Below are 20104 nucleotides of genomic sequence, written 5' to 3' on the forward strand. Positions count from 1 at the left end.
ACACTGACAGCGCCAAACAAACCACGTATACGTACAGCGCACTTTTTATTTCAAAATAAACTCAATTTTATCATCTGGGAAGTCCCCACAGTACTCGTAGGATGAAACTAACTTGACGTGATATTATTTTTAAAGCAAAATAACTTAATTAGTAGTGAAGTGTTGGTACTGTGCGTCTTCGAAATAATGTAAACATGCAAGTATTATTATCAACAAACTTGCGATAATAATAATGTCGTCATTGACCGGCACACAATCTAGCATATATTATATTTATTGAATTCTGTGTGCACCAGTGAGCATTGATTGCATTTTCATTTCAGTTCAGTAGAAATAATATTTTGTTTTATTTGTTGCAAATCTTTTCTAATCATGGTGCGGGTGAAAACAACAAAAGTTAATGTGTGGTTTTTGGTGTTGTGCTTTGTGCATTTAGTTCAAATTTTGAGTGCCATCGATACGCCACCTGCCAGCACTGGTTGTGAGTAGTACCTATCAATAATTGAGTATTCCACCAAACTTAATCTAGTTCTTGAAGAAGAAACAGGTCAAAACTTTTACCTTTTGTTTTTCAAGCATCAAATCAGGGCTTTGTTCTGAGATTGCAATACGTACATTATTGTATGCTTTATACGCAATTCTAATTATTTTGTAACAAAAGATGCATTCATTTATTTATGTTGATACTCTCATAGGATTCAGCTTTTCGCAATGTCGACTTTTTTCAAATATCTTCAAGCGTCCCTACACAATACATATTTTCCTAACCTTGTAGATGGAATAGTTAGAGTTGTATAGGTACTTTTTCTATATTTCTTTTCTATGTCCTCCGTGGTCAAGGAAAGGCTGTCGACTAGCAAGCCGAATGTCCTGGGTTCAAATCTCGGCATGCGCAAGTAAATTTTACTTGATTAATTTGTGCTATTTCACAATTTATTCATTAAAATTCTTTTATTTAACTTGAACTAAGAGCCTCAGAACCTAAAATAGGATGTGGGTACTGTGGGTTTAATTAAAAAATAAGAAAGAAAAACTACCCTTCATAGACATTCAAATTAATAGACGAACCAATCAGGGACAGGTGAACAATCAATTTTCCTTGAGCGCGTGAGGCGACGTGACTTGTCAATAATTGAATCTGACAGTATACAGGCCACACGTATTGTAATATCACCGGTCCTGAAAATAAAATCTGCCTATGAATTACTACGCCCTTTTTACAATGGCACGCAAATTGCATACTGTGTAAAAAATTTTACTACGTAACCCAAATCGGGTAAACAAAAGTTTGGGCTTGTTTCCAAAATATATTTTGTTACACTATTTAGTAACACTTTTACAAATGTGTTATAAATTACCTACCTCACTCAATTTGAACGTCGCTATGACAGGCGATTCGTTTAAGATCCTGCGCAGAAAAGTCCCACTACGAACAGTGCTGCAAACTTCTGCCTTATTTTAGCGAACTTTACTTTTCTGCGCATAGTCTGGTTATTTCCATGTGCGTTCTACGGTGGTTAATGTACAACTTATTCAAAGCTTTCTCAAACCCTCCTGATGCTGAAAATAAGGTTACATGGTTGCTTCCAGCTCCTATCCTATTTTCATACGTCATAACATGGTGTGAACGAAAGATGTTAAATTATCCATTTATATTAATTTCGATGAAATTTTTACTTCTCAGGAGATTGAAATAGATACTCTTCATTGTTATTAAACTGATTCACAATTAAATTTGATTTCATTTGACAATTGATTTCACCGTTAAAAATAAATTTTGCATATTAAGGATGTCCAGCATATCTGGATATTTACTGAAGCCCTTTGTCACTGGCAAAGTGGAATGCTGGAGATCACAGATGCGTTGGACTGGTCTAGTATCACAGGAGTCCGGAACAACAGTGTCTGCGGCTCTCCATGCCGCGCAGGGTCATGAAAAGTAGAAGAGATTCGTTCATTGGGGCTTTTGGAATGTTTTGGGTAGCGATCGTTAGCAATAAGACTGCAATACAAGATGAAGTACTTATACTGTATTTTTGTTTCAGATGTGGTCGATATTTCAGGCCGCTTACCTACTTCTACCAACTCTGAAGTGTATTCGAAGATGATGCAGCTGGACGATGTTTCTTCAGTGATTCTACAAATCGTTGGGGTTTCTCCTTTAATCAAATTCCTGGTGATGCAAGCACATTCGTACAAGCACAACATAACCGTGTCATACAGCCCTAAATTAACCATAGCGAACCATGTGAACGGTACTAACTTGGGACTTGTATATGAAAACAATGACACAAAAATATTTTGCATACATAGTGGCAATGTGGATACGTCATTTAATATCTATTTTTCTATCCACGCATACACAGTTGAAGGTATTTTATTTTATTTTATCACTAATATTATTTTTATAACGGAGATCCTATTGATAAGTTTAGTATAACCAATGCTGTGAAGAGACAATATTGGTTTCTGCTGCAGGATTTGAACCCTTTACAGTGTTCACATAATTATTTATATTTTTACATGATATATTTCAAACTTATAACTATAATATGTTGTGTGTAAGGTAGGTTTGAGAAGGTGAAACTGTATGTGAGTAATATTGTATGTTTCGTGAACACCTCACTAGGAGAACCTGTGCTGAGGTGTTTACGTGATTATGTATAGGTGTGACAAGTATTTATGTGTTGTAGAAGAAAGTTTTAATTTTTTATAAGTTTTAATTTTTATTTTATTTTTTTTTTGGTTTTTGTAAATTGAATATTCATAATAAATATGTAAAAAAAATATATTGATATATTTTAACATATATGTAAGTGCATATATTTGTATTGTAAGTGTGAGTATAGTTGGTAAAATCTCGAAAAACGTGTTTATTCATCATTACCTGCACAGATGACCTAATTACCTGGAGCCAGTAGGACTATGCCTTCCTCAAATTGACATATGTTTTGAGGCTGAAGGAAGTGGGGAGGGGTAGGAGATAAGAAAGAGAAAAGTTGGGAAGTATTCAATATTTATAGGTCATCAATTTAGTTAGGTTAGGTATTAATTAATTATTAAGTTAAGTAAGGTATATCAGGTTAGGTGTTAGATTAGATATAGTTAAGTTAGGATAATCCCACACATGAGGCCCTGAAGAAAATAATTTACCTCAGGGGTTGGTGCGTCCAGGAGTGAAGGGCAATGAATATATCCCTCCCACTGTGGCGCAAGGTGATGGGTTGAGATACCAGTTGGAGAGGTCAAAGGGTCTCCCCAAACCAGCCTCTCCCGATCTGACATGCCGCACAGCTGGTGGGCAGGCGCATACTGAACACACCTCACCCAATGAACTCGGGCACCCCTGCTAAATCACCAAATGTTGCGAACCACTTGGGGAGACTGTTATCCACGCGGCACCCAAACCGCCTCCCAAATTGAATTTTAGTTGGGTTAGGTTAGTTTAGATAATAATTGAGATTCTGACATTTTGTATTTCCCTGTATTTTTTTGGTGTTTTCGTTTTTATTACCTGTATGTTAAAACTGTTCCTATGAACCAAAAGTTTTAAATAAGAAAAAACAGGTTAGATATAAAATTTGTTGAGATTCAAAAAATGCTGTATCATCTGTCATCTACCATTAAAATGTACATCTGATATTTCTTCAAGCTCCAATACCGGGTGGCTGCAACATGGAGTTCCACGTCAACAACGCTCCGTATCTCTCAGTCAGCGAGGACTTTAACCTGATCAACCTGGAGGCAGCTCCAGCCAGGATCTCTACCAAGGAGGACTGTTACGCAGACTCACAGTCAATCACGCACGACTTTTACCACATGTTTATGCCTGAATCGGACCTCACCAACGAGACGTACTTTGACATGATAAAGAGCATGATTACCGTTGAGGGCATACTGGAAAATGGAAGAAAGGCAAGTTTTTTTTTTAAACTTATTTAAACTTACTTGGTCTTTGACATGAACTGTAAAGAATTGGGTTTGAAAAAGTTAACCTAACCTAACAATTCCTGATTTGTCATAAGTCGTATAGCATAACAAATTCCAATATATCCCTGCAATAACTAACCTAAAATTTACCATTTCAGCATTTATTAATCTAAAATTTCCTAACCCAACCAACTAACCTAAAATGTTTATACCCTACAGTTTCTAAGCTAATTCTTTTCCACCCAACTGTTAACCTATTGATTAACCTCCACAGTTTACTAACATAAAGTATCCTTATTGAACCTGAATGATTTAAACCTAACAGTTACATAACCTAACATTTACCAACCTGCCCATAAATGAACCACTCACTAGATCAATATCTTCGGGTTTTTAGTACTGAGCCCATGGGTCCTAATGTTTGCCATAGATAAAAGTCTGTAACTGAAAAATATACGTCACTACTACACATACTCACCATCGACTAGGATAGAAACTATAAAAAAGGCGTAACCATAGACAATATAATTCTCATTCGAAGCCAATCCCATTCACTAGCCTAAAATTTTGTTCTGAGATGAACAATCAACCTGTCGTAAAAATAAACTAAAATGACTTAAAATCCTTTAAATAAAGGAAGAACATTTATAAGATTATCAAATATGAAATGTTTTTTTACGACAGTAACGAATTTTGATATTTCTCTGCTTTTAACAGAAAAATGAAAAACACAGAAGATTTTTGTATTTCGTAATAAATTCTAATCTATCAATCCGTATTGACCATTTGCGAAAAAGACTAGGGTACTCCTTAAAACTCGGAAACCGATGTCGAATCGATGTATTGTCCGTACATCCTTTCACATCGCACTTAACATTTTTTGACATTTTCATGTTTTGACATAAAACCTATAAACATGCATGAAGTTCGCACTGGTTTGTGGAAAATATACGTCACAGATACACAGCCATAGAGATTTACCGTGTCTTTTTTTCTGACCCACTTTTTTCTCGGAGTTATACCCCCCTGAACCTGCCTTTCCTACTAGTACTTACTTCTGTGAACTGAAGACCTTGCGTCCAAAAAAGTATGTTTCTAATTTTCTATTATTTAATAAATCAAAACCAACTCTGAAATCGAAAGATTTTCAATGTAGGTACTTAAAAGGGTACCCAAATACTTATAAACTTTAATATAATATTGTATGTAATTTTTTTTTTTCAAATAAGGAATTATACAATTTTTCCAAAGAAACATCACTCAATCTCAATGACAATTCTTTTTTCAAACTTTCTTCAGACATGTATGTACCATATTGATGAGTATTACGATTTGATAGCTCGTAAAAGGATTCACATTCACACAATCTCTGGTGGGATAAAAAGGCAGTAGCTAACACATCCACCATCTTGAACCGGAAACGGAATGTACAAACATATTTATACAGACAGGCGAAATGTCAAACGGTCGAATTAAAACAGGAATTTGCTACCCTCAGTCAATTAAGCTAAAATTTCCTAACATATGATATACGACTGCCATCATTTGACTTGTGGATTTAGCATTTAAAAATAAATAAATCCAATTTCTTCCTTTGTTTTTTAGTACATCGTTGATTTCTCTTTTAGGTTCCACGACCTTCCGGCATTGTCCAGATGAGGAGGCTATTCAGTGTATACCACGGGATAGGCTCTGTCTATGGTGTTATTGCCACCAAAGGGGGTTTTAGCTCTGCTTACGTTCCCAATCACTCGTACGCGTCGTCCATCTACGGTGGCCACAGTAAGTCTCTTTCATCACTTGGCACATGTTGACATAAAATATTTTCAGTAAAACTTGTTGAATCACATATACACGGTGTCCGGAAACTCGTAGTACAAGCGGGAAACTGGAGAATATACACCACATGGGGAACCCAAAAAAACATAAAGTTTTTTGATTTGAGCATTTTCAAAAAAAAAAAAAAAAACCAAAAAAAATATTTTTCGGCTATTTTAGGGTTAAAGTTTTTTCTGGTGTTTAGGGTTGAATAACAGATGTTTTGACCCTGCAGAGCAGAAATATTTTATGATTACACCGGGTTAAATGAAGGGTGATTTCAAAATAATGCTTCAAATCCGAGTTTCTTCATTTGTTTTACTTTCAAATAGTTTTAATTAGTTGGGTACTTTGATCTTCAGTAATAATTTAAAGAATTTGATTTAAAAAAAAAAAAAAATAATAAAAAAAAAATCAACTCCAAACTCGATTTACTCGATAACGAAAGCTCAAATAAATAAAAAAAATACTACAAAATCGACTCCAAATGTGATGTAGATTCACCAGTTTCCCGCTTGTACTACGAGTTTCCGGACACCCTGTATAGGTATGTAACATCCGCATTCAGGGTTAACTACCGATATGCGATGACAGGGTAAATAAGTTTTAAGGTTCTGAAATCAGAAAAAGAAAACCCTTTAGAAAACTTGCCTTAACCTCAAAATCAAAATGATACCTTAACACTTTCGAATATTTTTCTTTATAAACTCTCTTCAAGAATATTGTGACAATCTACCAACAGCCATGCTAGGTATTTCCTTGCAAGGCAAAGGGAGCGGATATTACAGTCCACGCCCAAGTGGAACAATGCATGTAGCACAACTAACAAATACTGGAATCACAATAACACCAGAGAGAAACAGAGGTCTCCCGCAGATAAGATGGGCTGATGACCTGAAGAGAAATGCTGGTATCGGATTTGGCATAAGCGGAGAAATACGGAAGAAGCCAAAGCTGGACAAAGAAGATTTAAAAATATTTTTAATCTTTATTCTACTAACATTCAAGAAATAAAAAATTACGAATTTTGTGTTTTAAAAATGCAATGACCCAAAAAATTATAATAATTTGCTAATTATAACATTATCATTGAACCTTTCAACTTTGATATCAGAAAGCTATCGTGAGCATTTTTTGACCTACCAAATGACTCAGTGACTTATGACTTGGCTTACATAATCACTAATGATGGGACATGTTTGTAAAATGATAATAATACTTGCATCAGTATGTATCAAATATATTTGAAAATCATTGCAAGTATTTAATTTTTTTTTTTTTCAGTTCCGCTGTACATGAAAATTCTCTTTCCATTATTATCGCTCCTAGGCCTTTTTCTGTGTGTATGTGGACACTATTACTTCAGCATTGAAATACTGATTCTTGGATTTGTGTCATGTTCGATGGTAACATTTATTATAACCAGCAACTTCGTAACTGAGCCAATAGAAGGTAAATATTTATTTTTATTTTTATTATTTAATTTATATATGTACTTATCTAGAGGTTGTTTATAAAACCTCAAAAAAATTTTGAAATTTTCAAATTAAATTTGAAAATAAGGGGCAATCATAGACATATGAATATTAGTTGACCTGCCCTAAGTGATTAAAAGCGTATTATTCCCCACTCCTCATACCGGTTCCATTGGAGCCGGCTGGGCTCGCGTATGGCCTCCCTTGAATCTAGAATATGTGACGTCATCATTCTTGTGCGAACTAGCGTCGAGCTATGGTCGAGGCATCATCGGTTCATTTTACGAAATAACACGGCAAAATGGTGGCTTGTGCTATGAAAACTTGTAAAAATAGATGGGAAAAAGAGAATAAACCCAATTGTCGTATTACATTCCACATGTAAGCATTATTTTACTTTATTTTAAGCTTATTCACATTGTATAATATGGATCAGTTGTAGAAACATATACTATCACAACGAGATACATCTAGACGCAAAATACAAAGCCGTTTGCATAAGAATCAGGGATGTGCCTTCGCCTTTTGCGCTTTGATAAAATTCATAATCGTATCATTTGGAACTTCTATTTTTTCATCTGTTATATCTTGCTGGAACTCCGTCGTATTAGTAAAGGATAATAAACCAATAATTTTAAAATTTATTCCACTTTAATGGCGTTAATACTAAACGAGTTTTGAATTTTACACAACTCATAAACAACACTTAATATAGGATAAATGGTTGGTTATCAATTGTGAAAAATTTGTATGTATGGAAGTATATGATACAGTGAGCATGTTTGGAATGAAAAATGTATGTGTTATTATGCTGTCTGATGATATTTTTTATCTATTAAAATTAAAAATATTATATTATATCGCACGTCGCCACATCTTTGGATCATACTATCACACGTCGCAACGGACCACGTATTAGGTACACGCTTGTTTCCTATGTACGGTACTGCTGGAACGAGAACGAGTGCATATCACGTAATGCGCTAGGTTATACTGAGTGGCGATGTGTGATAGAAAATCACGTTTTTTGTTTTTAATTGAAAAAGTGTCATCGGACGGCAAAATGATGTCCAAATTTTTAGTCCAAATACTCTTAGGAATCGCTGGTAAAATCTGTGTGTATATAATTTCATTTGTTTTTTTAGTTGTTTTACTTTTCTATTATCTTCTTAAAAGTGAAATGTTATATATTTTCTTAAAGATTTAATTATTTTATTATTAATAGGAACAGAGCGGTTGTGACAACCCTCCAAAATTGGTCGAATGTAGCGATTCTCAAGTGTGGTCATCGTTGTTTACTGGGAAGTAAATTATGAAACATTTATAAAAGTGTCTTAACTAATTACGTAAACAAAATTTGGACTTCGCATATTTGTTCATAACGTGGCGAGTAATTTTGCGCTCCCATGTAAAAATGTCTATTCATTCAAAAGCAGATTTTACTTTTAAGAACTAAATGGTGATATTATAATGCGAGATGCCTATATACTTTCAGATTGATTTATTGACGAATCACAGTCAGCTTTCCCCTCTACGTTCCCCAAATGTTGATTTTACCCCTCACCTTTAAGTTCTAGTCTATTAATATTCATATGTCTGTGGGGGCAATCTATATTACGTCATCCAAATGAAGTAAAATGTGAGTGGCTCGTCTTCTACTTTTTGACAACCCCCCCCCCACCCTTTATCATACAAAGGGGTATTTCATCATCCTTTTGATAGCTTATCGATAGGATAATTTATATTAACAAATAAATTTGCCACACTCGGCCTTCTAACCAAGAAAGAGGTTACTGTGTACTTGAGATTTCGCAAAACTTCCCCCATCCCTTAAAGCGGAAATTAGATGCTACTCGATGAATTTTTGAACATTTGATATTCAAACTTAGGACGGGTTGTTTCGGAGAATTTGAACAATTCATCAAATTTCAACGTTCATTTTCAAGCTCTGTGAGAGATTTTTTAAAGTTCTGTTTTAATTTCAGTTTTGTCAAACAACTAGCCCATAATGATATAATAACAGAACTTGAATAGGATTTTCACAGAACCCGGAAATGAACGTTGAAATTTGATGAATTGTTCAAATTCTCCGAAACAACCCGTCCTTAGAGTTTACATCTGATTTTGAAAAATTCTGCATAAAGCCCGATAAACACTAGGGACTATTTATATATTATATACCTATGTAAAGTAGAATTGCCCGGTGTGGCATGCCGCATGTGGCTTTGTTTTTTATGCAAATCTACAGTTTTATGCCGAGAATTTTGCACACCTTCAAAACAAGAGGAACTTCACTGTATAGTCTGATATCTGTGTATAGCCCTAACTACGCCTGGAAGTTCAGCTAGGTAATAAATAAATTGTAAATCATTATTCGAAAATATATGTTATCCTACGCATAAGCTATCAACCCAACCACAATCTCAAACCAACGAGCTTCTGTGGTTGGGTTTGTGTTTTATACAAATCTACAGTTTTATTCCGGGATTGATGAAATTCTGCACACTTGACCTTCGAAACAAGATGAAGGTCACTGTCTATGTGAGATTTATTAAACCACCCCTATCTCCTTTTCCCATCCCATAAAGCATAATAAAACCTGGTCAATGGTAGGTTTGTTTTCTGGTTAACTAACCTAGATTTATGGTGGGAATATCATTAAAACATATAATATGTATTGTTATCTTGTGGGGAAGGGATGGGTTTGGAAAGAACGGAAAGTTATAGTGGTTCAACACGTCCTAAAGATTTCTTGTGAATTATATAGATTGGTGGGTGGGAATTTTGAGGGTCCTCCTGTCACTTTTGGATTTCTTCTATTGAACATAATTAATTGCTATTTTCTGTCCCTTTCTAAACTATGTTTGAATTAACAATTATTTTTATTTCTGGTTATTAATTTGCCAGTAATTATTCGGGATCGCTGGTTACGCTTAGTAAGATTTATTTTTAAATAAAACCTTTTAATTCTTAAATACTATAAAAGTGAACTATTTTCTTATGTTGGTATTCCTGATACAATGCGAGTGACTACAAGAAACTTTATTAGTTATTACCGTTTACTCTGTGCAAATTATGTAGCTACCATTGTGGCAGACCTCTGGACATAAAATAAATAAATAATAAAAAAAATAAAGGTTAGGCTAGGCTAGGCTAGGTTAGATTAGGTTAGGTTAGGTTAGGTTAGGTTAGGTTAGGTTAGGTTAGGTTAGGTTAGGTTAGGTTAGGTTAGGTTAGGTTAGGTTAGGTTGGGCTAGGCTAGGCTAGGTTAGTATAGGTTAGGTTTATAAAGGTTAGGTTGGGATATGATAGGGTACTATAGGTTAGGTTAGGTTAGTATAAGGTAGGTTAGGTTAGTATAGGTTAGGTTAGTATAGGTTAGGTTAGTATTGGTTAGGTTAGTATAAGGTAAGTTAGGTTAGTATAGTTTAGGTTAGTATAGGTTAGGTTAGTATAATTTAGATTAGTATAGGTTAGGTTAGTATAAGGTAGGTTAGGTTAGGTTTTTTAACTTTATTATTAAAAAATTGTTAAAAACTTTCCAAATACCCTAATTTTATTTCCTCCAAAATAGTGCTTACCTAATATGCACTTAATATTCGATACCCACATTTCAAAATATCAGAAATTATTGGAAATGGTTGTCATCCCATGCAGCGAAAGCGAATTTTCATTTTGCATAATTAAAAATTAGAATATTTAAATTAAATATTTCCCAAACGCAGATAGTTGCCTTTTAAATTAAGGTTTTTTTTATTGTATTAAGAGTAGCCAGCGATCCCAAATATTTACCAATTTGCCTTGTGCCTCGTTCAGACGTTTCAGTTTTGGTTTATCAACTCCCTGTTGAATGACACTTGAAAGCATATTGGCAAGTGCGAAATCTCTTTCAACAAAGTTGAAGTTATTAGTTGGAAATCTTGTTAAATAAAAGTTCACAACTAAAAGTGAAACACAGAATGCGGGATTACTAATGGCTAACTTGCATGGCTTTTATTTGATCATATTTGACAAAATAAATTAATATAGTTTTATTTTAACCTCACAATATAACATGCAATGACACACCCAACCTGACCTAGAATTTCTCACCGTAAGTAATTTATTAAAAATAACAAATTACCAATTAATATTTTGTTTTGCATTATATATTAAAAATTAACGAGTGTTAATTTTTATTGTAGTATAGTAACATCTTAAGTAAGGTATGTATGTTCCATAAACTGATTTTAACTTAATTATAAAAAAATATTATATAAAAAATATATTTTTTTGTCTAAATACATTGATTTTTATTAATGGATGTATTTAAAAATATATATTTTTGTTTTGACTGAGGATTTAACCTTCCTCCCCAGGGACTGGAGTCAACCGCGCTAATAACTGAGTCATTTATTTAGTTTATTAACTGCTGTAATGTCATCCAATTTCAGAGAAATGCGTATATGTTCAGGTGTGTATGCGTGATTGCCACCAAAAGCTGATAGAATGCATTGTCATCGACAACGAGTCTATCTGGAAGTGCGTTAATTTCCACTTCCAAGATTTTCATTCATTCATTCACTAAAACAAAACAAAAAAGTATTTTAAAAAAAAACTGTCGATTTTTTTATAAAAAATATTTACGTCTATTTATATAAAATATACTTTTAATTTTGTTTTGAAATAACTACTTATTCATTCATAATTAAGGTCATTCATTTTTCCTTTTTTCTAGTGGCTACTTGGTTAAATGTCCTTTTTGGCCTAGTAGCATTGTCGGTTATAATATATTTCCTCTTTTACGTGCTGATCGACTGGCTGAGCAAGCTAGGATTTCTGTGTAATTGCGTCTTTACGTACGTGATTCTTTACATGGTAGTTGATCTTCCCTTCACAGGTGAGGCTTCATACACATTTGCGGTGATGGTCAATTAATTTATGTAATAAATTACTTATATTGATTACTGCAGTCAATTAATTTATGTAATAAATTGCTTAAATTAATTACTTCAGTCAATTAATTTATGTAATAAATTACTTGTAATTTAAGATATTGCACGAAAAATCAATGATTCTTCAATATAATCATCACTTAAATCCGCCATTTTGGTCTGTCGGTAAAACAGTTTTCTAATCTTAATCAAATTATGAACAGACATTCGAACGGTCCCCATTAAATGCCGATTCCAAGCTTTTGATCAATTTGTGATAAGCTGAAAAGCATAACTACATTACTGTTGTGCTTGACAGCTAATCATAATTAAAACGGTCAAAGAAATAGAGTTTATAGTAAAGCTGCTGCCACACGCAAAGCTCACATCAACAGATAATATAAAGCACAATAGCGCTCGCCATACAATCCCATACAGACCCGACACACGTAAAAAGATAAAGCGCTATAAGTGTGGTTTTGAACTTCGCTAACCGAATTTATTTTACGTAACCGCTCCCGACGCGATATTTGAAAAGTTATGCGTCCCCCTCTCCGCCGTAAAAAGGAGAGGGGGTCATTTTAATTACGGAGCTACCAACTAAGTTCCGTGTTCCCTTTGACAGCCATGACATAAGCAGCCTAATAATGCATTTCTTATTTATTATGTTAGCTCATATCGTCATGTGTGCTAGTAAATTTAGAAACATAAAAAAAAACTTTATTTGGCAAACATACTTAACATATTATTAAAATATAAATATAATCAATATTTGAATTTGAAGTAAACAAATTTTCGCCCTTTCAAAATTAATCATATTTTTAACTCAGTATGTTTATATGGTAATATCATTCGGTTTTTTGAGAAAGTTGGACGGCCTGATACCTACATAGAGAAGCTTCTACTTTGTTCGTTTGTTGATTGTTTTCCTGGGTAATCTGGTTTGCTCTCGTCAGCTCTCGTGCTCTCTTCTCGTTCCCTGCCCTGGTGTTGGTCCTTGCCGCCTTTACCTTCGACATTTTTGGAAATCGACGTGAGCTTATTTTACAATAATTTATTATATGTCGCTTTCGTCGATCGGCGTGCGAACTGCGAATTTCCTGATTCGACGGAGAGGTTATGTCAGGTTATGTGAAAATGCGCTATTTACGCGCAGATTTTTAAAATCTAAAAAGTTTGTAAATAGCATTTATTATTATATAGTTGGCGGCATCATCATCTGAGGATGAGCTGTCCAACAGATCCAGCAATAGGCGACAAGTATCATCCATTTCGAAAACGTGCTCAAGCTGTCAGTAAGTAAAGTTGTCACTTTGACAGATGAAATTATGTTCCTCGGCCGCTCTCGAATTCAACTGACCCCCTCTCCTACCATAGGAAGAAATATTTGATAGCGTCGTGTGTCGGTAGAAAAGATGATGCGCTGTACATTAACTTTTGATGTGAGCTTTGCGTGTGGCAGCAGCTTAACTGTTTTTTTTCACAGTTCGTCAATTTGATGGTGGTCATCAAATGGTATGTGTATTGTTTATTACTGTGCAGATTACACATTTTGATTTACACTTCGATGCTCGTTTCACAACACATTTCATCATTTTTCATGCAGTGTCTTTAATTATTATTAACATATTCATTGGAAAATTCTTTTTAAATAATATATTATTAACATATTTTACTTGGGACTAACATAATTTTGTAAAATTGTACTTGAATGTTCAGTTTAAAAGTGATTACATCTCAAACTTACAACTAATTTCAGGTACAATTAGTTGTAAGTTTGAGATGTTTGCAACCCCGTCAAGCATAACAGTACAACCGTAATACCTACTTGATGACTGACAAAAATTTAATAAAACGCTGAATCGGGCCAATAATCTGCGAATCATGATTTTCTTTCAAATGTTAAAAATTCAAAATCGCGATAATCGTTGGTCAAAAGTGACTCGGTTCAAACAACCAAACCTAAGTACTTGATTGTCAAATTTCACTAAACAGTGTTGCTTCATGAATGAAACTGCATCAATTTTTTTTTTTTTTTTAGTTATTTTTACTATCGCCGTAATTGCTGGAGTGTTGAGCAGCTTGACTTGGCTGCTATGCCTCAGGATTTTTGGAATTGGACTAGCTGCTATTGTGCTTGCATCATTTTGTATTGGATTCCAAGTTTCCACAATCGTTTATTATGGCCTGCCAGGTAACATTAAAACAATTCATATGAATATTAAATTGTCACTAATTAGCTATTAGCTTTTAAAAATTTCTGCCAAAAAAAGTTGTGCAAATTTAACCATAGAACACCAGTCAAGAGATTTTGCTCAAACAGATTATTCAACTTATTATTAAGACCAGTAGTTGTTTATCTGCACAATTTAGTCCGAATACAACCCTTTAATTTTCTTATTGAACAATTTATTGAAAAATTTGGTATAAAAGTGTGGCATCTTATGTATTTCGAAGCTCCATAGCACACGCTGCAAGTAATATTTCGAGCTAAAATTAGGTGCGTTAATATTGAAACCCCAGTCAGAAAGAGCTGTGCAAATCTCATAACGCCAGAGCTCACCGTTTGTGAGTTTTAGTAGTACATGAGACATAATTAGAAATTTGTTGCCTGTGGCAATATTATTAATTAATTTTAATTCATTTCAGATGGCTACCAACTGCTTCAGAACAATATAAACTTCTGGGCCTATTTTCTGATGGTCACCTTAATTGGCATGACTTGCATAATGCCACTGACGTATCGCTCCAACATCCTGGCCTGCGCCATCCTCGGATCCTTTGTGGCCCTGATTGCCATTGAGCTATTACTTGGATCCTACCTAAGATACATGTTCATTAACCTCATCAGAAGAGCTGCAGTTAAGAATTTCAATGACGCCGTAATTGACCCACCTTATCAATGGAGAGGTACCTATGCATAATTTTTTTAAAGTAACTAAAATTCCCGGGTTACAAATAATTTGACAATGTTTTGATTCTCCCTACTCCCATTTGATGTCAGTTTTTTCTATTTCTGATCTCCCTATATTTAGTGTCCGACTTTTTATTTGAGATTTAAATTATAGTGATTTTTGAATGAGAGTGGGATTTTGCTGTAGAGTTTAATACCATAGTTTGAATTCATCTTTTGGACAGAGAAATATTAAATTCTATGCTACGAAATTATACAAAACAAATCATACAACCAAATCAAACAAAAAAAAATAACGGAAATGAATATATTTAAAACAAAAGTAAAAACATGGCTAAGAGAACAAAGTGATATTCAACTTACAAAAATTATGAAGACGGTGTAAAGATAACACGAAACTAAATACAGAAGTTTAAAAACTACATTCCTCCTCAGAACAGGAAACCCTAGTTTTCAAAAAAAATTAATTTATACTTATATTATACTTTATACCTACATTGTGTACAAACTTGGCAATTGAAACTAAAAACAAAAAAAAAATTGTAAAAGAAGCTTTTTGTCCAAATGGTATTCGTAGTTACGTGTTGGATATGTTTTTGACCCTAAGTTCTAGTGTTTCTAATACAATGATATATAACACCCATAGTGGACTAGATCGCCAATCACCCTACCTCCCGTATAGCAGCGCCCGTAGTGATTTGAAGAGCCCATCCGCCATCTTGTAAAGGTCAGCCGTGATTTGTGTACAATGGAGAATGGGTTTATCAAGTTTAATTAAATATTTAGGATTGGAGACCTGTTGTCAAGCGGACCACCATGTTGCCGGCTAAGCTGGACCAGATGTAGCCACAAACATCGGTGTCGGTCAAGAAGCGCCTAGTGCCTAGGTGCTGGCCGCAAAGCCGCCTTTGATTTTATTCAAAGGATTTCATTTTGAAAATTGTCTGCTCTGAACAAGTCTTTATGAAGCAAATGTAGGTCTATGTGCAAATTCACCTCTTTTAATATAATCAGGTTCCAATTGCTTAGGTAATATTGCCTACAATTTTTTATCTACATTGATATGTTTATATTTATAAGATCTATATGTACTGTATAATGTTTTATTTACATTAATTTTAGGCAAAGACTGATATAGGCCTAACAGTATTCCAATATTTAATGTGAGCGGTAACTTATGTTTGCCTAAGAAAGTCACTCCCTATCAATTATTACAATACATCTGTAAATCCTGATTTATTTACGTTACCAGTCTTAAACCTGTAACTATATGACTATGACTAGGCCTATGTCTTATGTGACTACATATATACGTTATTGCAGCATATTGTCTTATCCCATTGTAAACTTTCTAAGCACAACGTAAAAGCAGAAATCATTGAAAACAGTATTTTTTTTGGTAAACTAATGTTTAAGACAAGATTTTTTATGCATAGCACAAAGGGTAACAATTATTTAATAAGCAATAATTATTAGCCTGAAACACTCATCCGCATTGAAAAATCTCCTGATAAAAGATACATGACGCCAACGCAACAAATAAAATAAAATTGGTTGTTTTCAGGTGAAAAAATATAACAAGCAGTAATTGTTGAATGAAACACTAGTATATATTGAATTATTTCGCGGATAAGAGATAAGCCGCCATAGCTCAGTGGTCAGAGCTGTCGACCGGAAATCGAAAGGACACGTGTCCCGTTGGTGTCATGTATCTTTTATCAGGAGATTTTTCAATGTGGATGAGTGTTTCAGGCTAATAATTATTGCTTATAAAATAATTATTGTTACAATTCAAAACAGTGTTTGTTATGCTTAGTTGTGTTGCTTTGAAAAATGAGTGTACATATTCTAGTTTCTAATAAAAACCCAGGAGCCTATCCTGTTAGAATATAATACGTCATTTTTTTCTCTTTTCCCAATTCCCAATCAAATTTTTGTCAAATCCAGTCCTTTTTCTTTCACAATAACTTATTTTAATATATTTGGCAAAGGTTGAGTCCTAAAATGATGGTGCGGTATGTATTAAAACCATAATTAGAAAAGCCCTTTGTCACACATTCCGTGAGTCTGTTAATAATCCATTTATTTATTTAATAATCATTTACTCAATATTTAATTAGAAATATAGTATACATTTCATAAAGAGATGTTTTAACAAATATGTTCTTAATGTACGATAGAATGCATGTATTTTGAATTCCCGCCGTGATCTGACTCTTACAAGATGGCTTCAAATTCCTACGGCAATGGCCGCCAGGTTAGCTATCTAGTCCACTATGGGTGTTATATATCATTGTTCTAATATACATGTTAGTTATTATTTCTTGTGTTTAGTATTTATGAATGTAAAGGAGTATTGTTTCAGAATACAGTTGTTTAATTGACATGATGTTAGGGTTGTTGAAGATTTCGCCAGTGCTAGTTTTAACAGGGACTTTTAGTATTACAATAGCAGAAGAATGAACCCGCGACACCAAAGTGCGAACCCAACGCATTGGACCACTCGGCACAACCGATCTTGTTGTGTAACCTCTCTTTCTGTTACATAACTCATTTATGAGAAAGAGATTATAAAATGAAAGCCTTTAGTGGTATTGATACAGTTAATAATTCTTGGTATCTGGTACTTGATAACTGCACCAAAACTAAATATCAAAAATCAATTAATTTAGCTAATTATTGTACTGAAATACCGGCCCTAAGAGAATTGACGCGCCCAACTCGGTATCACTTCCACATATGTACATAAACACACTTCTCCATAATCTGCACATCTGCCCTGATGATGGATACTGTAATGCTGTCCGAAACATTGGCTAAAGGAGGAAGTACAACACGGCACAACAACCCAAAAATTAATCACAGTAATCAGTGGTATTGGTTTTATCATGTGCATATACATTTCTTTTAAGACACTAGTAGTATATTGGGATCTTTCACTAACGAGGCAACTGCTCTGGATACTGGTTTGATGGCTTTAAAGTGATCCTCCAATAAACATATATTGTTTACACATTTTTATAAGTTATGCCAAAATTTAAAATGAAATAATATATGAAATGTTTCACATTTGTTATTTATTTTGCTTCCAGATGGAGTAGCAACCCTTGTATGGCTGTTTCTCATCATAATCGGCTGCGTCAGCCAGCACCACCTTACGAAGAACGGACCCTTGTTCCCGTCTCGAGGATCCACCCTCATCATGAGGCGAGACCGGTGGGGAGACGACCCAGAGCAGGATCCTTTCCTCAGACATCCGGTCCAGTCGTACGGATCTAACCAGCACCCGTCGGCTCCATTGACGGATTCAGCTGAGGAAGAGATCCAACGAGCATACGGCGGGGGTTATTACGGGGGTAGGGGAGTTCCGCATAATCAAATGCAGGCTCAAGTACAACACAATGATAACATGTGATGAGCTCCAGAGCCCAGTGGGTAGCGCACTCTCTAATACTTATAAATGAAGGCCTCAAAACCCAGTGCCAATAATACATAATATTAAAATTTTGATCACTAGACTGACTGTCATAATGACTAACTGTGATAATCAGTACGTATTTACGTCATAGACTATAAATGTTTTTTGGTTATGCCACACAAGAGTTTCTTCTATCAGCCAGTGAAACCGTGGCATCCCTATTTTTGGAGAATGTTGTATGGTTTATGAAAGAGAAGTGGTTGAGGAAGATTAGGAAGTAGCATTCTGAGCGCACTAGAGAAGAGCAAAATAATAAAAAACAAACATAAATATATCAAAGCTACATCGATACAAAATAATAAGAGTACTTGTTAAAAATATATTTTTATTCTCTAAAAAAAATGAGTTTTTATTTATTCAGTGGCTTAAAAAGTGCCAATTTGTAATATTATCTACGGTGCTTTGTTTAGTCAAATATTTATTGTTGCCATTCAAAATGCATTGTATGAAATTGTCAGGGTAGGTACCTTACTACTTACCCCTACTTTAAGTGTGGGGTAGAGTGTGCAATAGATGTTTTAAATCCCCTTTTGTTAATAGAATTTAGGGGTTAAGTCACCCCTCGCGAATTCTATACAATCCCCCTCTCATACAAATCTAACATATTATGCTAAGCTATTTACGCTTGGGGTAAGATATTTTTCTCTTGTATTTTTTTCTGGCAACTCTATTAGCCCTGTTTTTATTCCATTTTTTTATATTATCTTGCATGATTTTGATTTCACACAATCTTCTGTAATATGAATAATTTAAAGTAGATTAAGTATTGTCTAATGTAAGTGTAAGTGAAGTAAAAGTTAATTTAAATAAAACAGGAATGATGGCTACCCATATTTAGGTCTCATCGCTCTAGGCTTCAGCGATGGCTGCCTAAATTTCCAGAGAAGAGATTCTACCAAAAAGGTGAATGTGAACTTAGTGTTGATTGATCGTTAGGTGATAAAAAGGGAACAAATAATACAAGTTTTGGGTGAAATTGATTAGATACTTGAATAATTCACCCATATTGCTGTTGAATAGCAATGGCGGTACGGGTTCTCCAATAGATACTTTTGAGTCCAGTCTTTTCAGGAAATATCTCTTTTTATTTCTTGCTCATATCTTCTCTTCTGTGTACTTTTAATATTAAGTTTTATTTACCATCAAGCACCAATCACCTAGTATATTATTAACGTTGAAAGGTTGCGTATAAACAAGACAAAATTTCCGCAAATCGAGCAACGAATTACGGGAAACGTACAAAGCAACCGCTAGCAGCATTTCACGCCATTTGCAGTTGCTTCGTACCTTTCCCATAATTCTCGGCTCGGCTCGCGAAAAATTTTGTCCTGCTTAAACGTAGCATAATTTTCTAGTCTGCTCGATATACGGTATGATTCTTACACTCTTATGTTACATTTAGGTTTATTTTATAAAATAAAAGATATATTTTCATCAATAATAATGTTTTATTTTTCAGTAACCTATGCAGTAGTCCTTAAAATAACACATGAAATTAATTTATTAGCATATACCTATCACACGTTTATTATATGTTATTTTTCAGAAATCTTAAATATTTTTACAATTTTTGTTT

At 34.2% G+C, this 20104-nt stretch overlaps 1 protein-coding gene across 2 annotated transcripts; it reads left to right on the forward strand.

Moving 5' to 3' along the window:
- The first annotated feature begins 9 nt into the window (after positions 1–9).
- LOC149413723 (transmembrane 7 superfamily member 3-like) lies at positions 10–19966 on the forward strand. 2 transcript variants are annotated; one of them, XM_089644784.1, is made up of 9 exons: positions 10–481; positions 2046–2372; positions 3653–3915; positions 5559–5712; positions 7033–7200; positions 11941–12102; positions 14178–14330; positions 14786–15046; positions 18143–19966. In XM_089644784.1, exons 1-9 carry the CDS (start codon positions 373–375, stop codon positions 18463–18465), a joined length of 1920 nt encoding a protein of 639 aa, XP_089500910.1. In that variant the 5' UTR covers positions 10–372; the 3' UTR covers positions 18466–19966. The 2 variants fall into 2 exon arrangements, with proteins under 2 accessions (XP_089500910.1, XP_089500911.1); XM_089644785.1 differs by lacking the exon at positions 11941–12102.
- The last annotated feature ends 138 nt before the right edge of the window (positions 19967–20104 follow it).

The sequence above is a fragment of the Hesperophylax consimilis genome, chromosome 21 (genome assembly GCF_061612785.1).
Source record: "Hesperophylax consimilis isolate HC1 chromosome 21, BYU_Hcon_1.0, whole genome shotgun sequence".
NCBI classification, from domain to species: Eukaryota; Metazoa; Arthropoda; class Insecta; order Trichoptera; family Limnephilidae; genus Hesperophylax; species Hesperophylax consimilis.